The sequence below is a fragment of the Budorcas taxicolor genome, chromosome 11 (genome assembly GCF_023091745.1).
Source record: "Budorcas taxicolor isolate Tak-1 chromosome 11, Takin1.1, whole genome shotgun sequence".
NCBI lineage: Eukaryota > Metazoa > Chordata > Mammalia > Artiodactyla > Bovidae > Budorcas > Budorcas taxicolor.
The window spans coordinates 15,387,178-15,393,380 of NC_068920.1; the positions used below are offsets into that span (position 1 = coordinate 15,387,178).

At 44.3% G+C, this 6,203-nt stretch overlaps 1 protein-coding gene across 1 annotated transcript in view; it reads left to right on the forward strand.

The window, feature by feature from the left end:
- SYCP2L (synaptonemal complex protein 2 like) overlaps positions 1 to 5,973 on the forward strand; it is a 50,104-nt gene extending 44,131 nt beyond the window's left edge. The window contains exons 24-29 of the mRNA XM_052649592.1: positions 546 to 647; positions 1,677 to 1,783; positions 2,844 to 2,935; positions 3,139 to 3,238; positions 3,344 to 3,402; positions 5,952 to 5,973. Coding sequence (XP_052505552.1) covers positions 546 to 647; positions 1,677 to 1,783; positions 2,844 to 2,935; positions 3,139 to 3,238; positions 3,344 to 3,402; positions 5,952 to 5,973 — 482 coding nt within the window. The remainder of the gene's footprint in view (positions 1 to 545; positions 648 to 1,676; positions 1,784 to 2,843; positions 2,936 to 3,138; positions 3,239 to 3,343; positions 3,403 to 5,951) is intronic.
- The last annotated feature ends 230 nt before the right edge of the window (positions 5,974 to 6,203 follow it).

Genomic DNA, 6,203 nt, shown 5'->3' on the forward strand with positions numbered 1-6,203 from the left:
TATTGCTTATGCTCTTCACTTTTTTAAAAAAGTGAGAGAAGCCAGATGTGAGCTCTTTGAGGTTCCGAGTGAGAATGTGATCACTCACACTAGTGAGGCCCTGGGTGAGACAGCCCTCAGTCCAGTGCTGAGGCTTCATGTCACCAGCAGCTGGTGCCCTCCTTGAGCTGATCCGATCAGCTTCCAAGGGCCAGTCGGCCCTGGAAACCTTGCTACCTTGCCCCTTTAGCCGGGAGCCCTGGTTGATGCCAACGATTACTGCTTGCCATCTGAGCCAGCCCGTTTCCTGGTAAGGGGAGTGCTCTGGCGTGTCACTGACCTCATCAAAGCATGCTCGGGTCCTCTCTCAGGCATGAGCACACCTAGCGCTTTGAGACGTGTCCTTAGTCGACGTGCCAAATGATAAGCAATTTGTAACAAGGCGGGAACACGTTTCATTTGCCACTCATCACGGCTAGATATTCGCTGGTGAAAAGAGAGCAAGATAAATCTGGGAACAAGGAGACGTGTGTGTGTGATGATCAGTGTGTTCCGCTTGCCTTCAGACAGAGCCCACCGTCACGGCACTAAGTGGAAACAGCCACGGCTGGAAGATGGTGGTGAACCAGGGGCCCTTTCCTTGGTGGCAGAAGAAGCTGAGTTGGCAGGTAATGCCGGGTACCCAGATGTTTCAGATTTGTGAGCACTGAGAGTCCCAATGTGAACTACAAGGCAGCTAGATTTTTAAGATCATAGTGGCTGCAGGAACCAAAAAACAAAGTGCTTTGTCTTCAGACATAAGTAAATTGTCGCACAAACTGTAGATAAGAGCAAGTACTATCTCCTTCTGGCATTTTGATTTCTGCCTCTTAAGTCTTTGTAGCAATTTCCAGGCCCCAAGTGTTCTTAAACTTACAGGTATCTGCTTTAGTATAGCCAAATGTTTGTGTTAGAAATATCCACTCCACAGATGAAGGAGAATGATCTGAAATGTCTACATACGTGGGGTTGGCCTTCTGGATGAGCGACACGCCTATCCTTTGAAAGAAAAGGCTCTAAGAAGGCAAATTTGGAGGCCCCCAGGTACTCAAAGTGGGTGGTGAGAGCCGGGCAGCCCTGCATTCCGATCGTGGAGCTGTCGGTGTGAGCACGTATCAGTTGTGTGATCTGTGTGAAAAGTGGACGTGAACAGTGCCTGCTTCACTTGGATTTTCTGAGAATTAAATGAGTTGATCCACACAGTGCCAGACCCTTTGTGAGCCCTTGTAAAGCCTCTTGGCACCCAGAAGCTGTTAAACGCCAGTCCCTAGAATGTCGTACCCATCATGTTATCCTAGAGCCCTCTAACAACACCTCAGCCTGCTTCTTAGACATACTCTGATTTAAGGTGCAATCAGTTGCTCTGATTTAAGGTGCTGGGAAAGTTTGTTGAAGTGAGCCCTTGCCAGACAGTTTTGGTGGGAAGCTGCGTGAAGCATCGGCTGAGGACTCTTGGCTCAAGCTGGTCTGGTCAGTCACGGTTGGAGTCCGTCTTGCTGCAGCCACGGAAGTCCGTGACCCACAGAAGCCAGCGGGTCTTCTCTGGGTCATGCCTGAGTTTCTAAAGGACTTTCCATGCTCTGGGCAGCAGGAAGGCTGAGCACACCTACTTTGAGCCCTTTGTTAATTTTACTTAATGTTCTATTCTTCTTGCGCAGAGAGCATTTCAACTTCATCCTTCAACGTTACGCCAGAGAACTTAAAAGGTTCTGTGATGATCACTGCTTTTGAAAACTTCACTAGAGAACTGAAAAGAAACTATGAGGTAATGGCCCGGTAAAAATGAAAAGCTAGCTCGTTATGCATGTGAAGTCACAGGCTCACATTCCTTAATACCACTGTGGTCCTTCCTGGGTGAGGGTGTGCCCGAGTCTCTGGGGAGGTACATTGTCCTAGCTGTGGTTGCTGAATTTAGTGTCTTTGTGAATTGTGGTTTGTATTTATAAGACAGCTGTTCTGGGGACTTCCCTGGTGGTCCAGGGGGTCCAGTGGTTAAGAATCTGAGCTTCCGCTGCAGGGGGTATGGGTTCGATCCCTGGTCAGGGAACTAAGATCCCACATGCTGCACGATGTGGCTCTCCGCCAAAAACCCAAAATCAAAACCCCAGCTTAAACCAGGTCAGCTGTTCCATGTCCATTTGCTCTCCTGGGACCAGATGGACCTGTACGGAAAGGCTTTGGTTTTTGTTGATTGCAGTCTCAGAAAACTGGACAAGCAGAAAGCAACGATTTGGTCACAGTGATAGACAAAGAAGGGAGGGCCAGGGGACCGTGTGGATGAGAGAGGCGTCTGGGGTGGAGAGGCAGGTGGGCTGGGTGGTCAGCTGACTAGGGCAAATCTTCGAGACGCCACACATGCAGGCTGTCACAGAACCTTGTCTGCAAGAGGACTTTGAAACCATTTGCGTCCCCTCCATTTCCCTACTGTTTATAAATCCCTAAGGAGTTATTAGCACGTTTGAGAAAAGTACTTATGGTCTCACCCTAACGTATATTCATTGAACTAACTTGAAAGATCTCCAGTCTTATTTTCTGCAATACTAATGTAAGCTGATTTATAATGGAAATTTGTCTGTGATATTCAATATATGTATCAGTGGCATGAATACAAGGTTTCCTATTTTAGCTTATTGTCCTTTATTGATATCAAACCTGAGGTAATAACATATGAAATGTGTAGCATGGTGTCTTATTACAGTACTTTAGTGATGATGTTCTCTGTGAATATTATGTGTGGGCAACATCTTTTTAATACAAAGCCTACACCCCATTTATGTAGTTATGTTTAACCCAGATGTGCTCATTTTGTTGTTGTTATGGTTTAGCTTAGGTACAGAAGGAGCCCACTTTATTCAAAAAATGCAAACGAGGTACCAGATTGCCTGATAGAACTTTTAAACCAGATACATCATCGCAGGTAAGTGTTGGGTTTCATTGCAAGTTTCTGGAATTGTGATTCCTCCAAACAACATTTCCAAGGGGAAAGAAGAGAAAGGAGATGTATATTCTTAAGACAAGAAACATCTAGAGAAAAATATGGAGTATCTCTGCAATAAGATTAGAGATGTCTTTGTCACATCCAGCAGTCTGGTGAAGCTTGTTGCTCTTGTTTTTTCTCAGACTGAATAAACTAGAACAGTTTCAGAGTTTTGTTCTTCAAGAGCTGAGCAGTCTTGACAAGGATTTCGAGGTTCTTCAACACCTTGAGGACAATGTTCTGGTAAGTTCTGTTTGTTTGGAACATTCTCTGTGACTTAAGAAGATGTGTTCTGGTGTAGAAAAACTGTCAACCGCTTCAACCAACCCATCTCTTGTTCAATTTTAGGAATTTTGGGGTAAGCAGTCAGCTGACCTGAAATCATTCTGTGAACTGCAGTTCCAGAGGTATTATGTGTTTTTTTTTTTAAACAAGTATCTTTCCTATAAGTATCTTCGTTGAAGTAGGAGGTATTTAGCTAAAGCATGAGTGATTGATGTTGGTAAAACCTTACTTAGGTAGCTAATTAGCTGCGTCTTTTCTAACCAGCCGCTTCTGTGGGACTCCCTGGGCATAGAGTATGGCTTACAATACTGACCAAGGCATATGCATTTTGAAAAGCATAAGCAGGATCATGCAAACTTCATTTTCTTTTAGGATACACATTGTTTTCTTTTTAAGCAAGATTTTTAAAAATTAAAACAGATTTTGAGAAAAATATCAAGGTTTCTGAGTGAACAGTTGATTTTCAGTTGTGTACTTGGTAGAATATATTCTACACACCTTATATACGTAGTGTATGTATACATTTTTTTATTTTTCAATTTTATTTACGTAGTTTATTTTTGTCTGCGCTGGGTCTTTTGCTGCAGCAAAGTTTCTCTGGTTACGGCGAGGGAAAGCTGCTCTTCGTTGCGGGGGGCAGGCTTCTCATCGCCGTGGCTTTTTCGTGGCAGAGCAGGGGCTCTAGGCATGCGGGCTTCCGTAGTTGTCGAGCGTAGGCTCAGTGGTTGCGGTGCACGGACTCAGTAGCCCCCGAGGTGTAATAAATGTTTACCTATTGATATAAATAACAGATTTTTATGAAAAATAACCAGACTTTTCAAAACAAGAACTTTGAGAAGATTAGTGTTGTTTTGTGCTTTTGCAGATCTCTAATGTTTGGCTTAATCAGTTCGGTCTCTCAGTCGTGTCCGACTCTTTGCGACCCCAAAGAATGCAGCACACCAGGCTTCCCTGTCCATCACCAACTCTCAGAGTTTACTTCAACTCATGTCCATCGACTCGTTGATGCCATCCAACCATCTCATCCTCTGTTGTCCCTTCTTCTGCCTTCAGTCTTTCCCAGCATCAGAGTCTTTTCAAATGAGTCAGTTCTTCGCATGAGGTGGCCAAAGTATTGAAGTTTCAGCTTTAGCATCAGTCCTTCCAATGAACACCCAGGGCTGATCTCCTTCAGGATGGATTGGTTGGATCCCCTTGCAGTCCAAGGGACTCTCAAAAGTCTTCTCCAACACCACAGTTCAAAAGCATCAATTCTTCAGCACTCAGATTTCTTTATAGTCCAATTCTCACATCCATACATGACCACTGGAAAAACCATAGCTTTGACTAGATGGACCTTTGTTGGCAAAGAAATGTCTCTGCTTTTTAATATGCTATCTAGGTTGGTCATAGCTTTTCTTCCAAGGAGCAAGCATCTTTTAATTTCATAACTGCAGTCACTATTTGCAGTGATTTTGAAGCCCAAGAAAATAAAGTCTGTCAGTATTTCCACTGTTTCCCCATCCATTTGCCATGAAGCGATGGGACTGGATGCCATGATCTTAGTTTTCTGAATGTTAGTTTTAAGCCAGCTTTTTCACTCTCCTCTTTCACTTTCATCAAGAGGCTCTTTAGTTCTTCTTCACTTTCTGCCATAATGATGGTGTCATCTGCATATCTCAGGTTATTGATATTTCTCCCAGCAATCTTGATTCCAGCTTGTGCTTCTTCCAGCCCAGCGTTTCTCATGATGTACTCTGCATATACGTTAAATAAGCAGGGTGACAATATACAGACTTGATGTACTCCTTTTACTATTTGGAACCAGTCTGTTGTTCCGTGTCCAGTTCTAACTGTTGCTTCTTGATCTGTGTACAGGTTTCTCAGGAGGCAAGTCAGGTGGTCTGGTTTTCCCATCTCTTTAAGAATTTTCCACAATTTGTTGTGATCCACACAGTCTGCCTTAATAAGGGACTCCATATCTGCTTCTGAATTCCATCCATCGTGACACCACACGTCAGGTAGCCTCTGAAAAGCTCCACAGTATGCTTGTAGAGACAGTAGGAATGAAGGAAGCAACTTTTGTGCTGGTTTTCATCACAGTATTACCAGAATAGTTTTGACCTCACAGAATCTTTGAAAACTTAGACATCCCAAAGGCTCACACTTTGGGAACTGCTGGTAGTGGTGTATGTGTGTATGTGTATATGTGTAGACTGGAAAAGTTCTGCTTTTATTGGTGGAGGAAGAAGGAGAAGGGTGTGGCTGGATCTTAAAGGCTGGATGTGAGATGTACATTAGATTTGTGGTTTCAGCATCTGAATGGAGCTGTCAAGTGGGTAACCAGATAGTCAAGACTGAAACTCATGGTGGAGGGTCTGACAATGAGACCGGATGAGTTGACTTAGGGACCAGTTACAGAGAGAAGTTGTTCCAGGACAGAATCCTCGGGATGCTGCAGGGAGCTGAAGTTTGATAAGGGAGAGGAAGCCAGCAGAAGAGGGCGAGAGGATTGTGCAAGGAGGGGGTGGGTGGTGTTACAGAGGATGAGAAGATGTGTGCACATGCATATGTAGTGAGAGGTCTGGATTCTAGGAGATTCTCATCAAAATGTCAACCATGGTTATTTCTGTGTGGTGACATTTTAGGTGACTTGACTTTTCTAACTTAGGCTGTTCTGTATTTTTTTTAGATTAACTGCAAGATATAAATGACTTTGGGCTTCCCTCGTGGCTAAGATGGTAAGGAGTCCACCTGCAGTGCAGGAGACCTGGGTTTGATCCCTGGGTCAGGAAGATCCCCTGGAGCAAGGAATGGCAACCCATTCCAGTACTTTTGCCTGGAGAATTCCATGCAACAGTCTGGTGGGCTCCAGTCCATAGGGTCGCAAAGAGTTGGACACAACTGAGCTACTAACACTTTCGCTTTCACAAATGACTCTTGT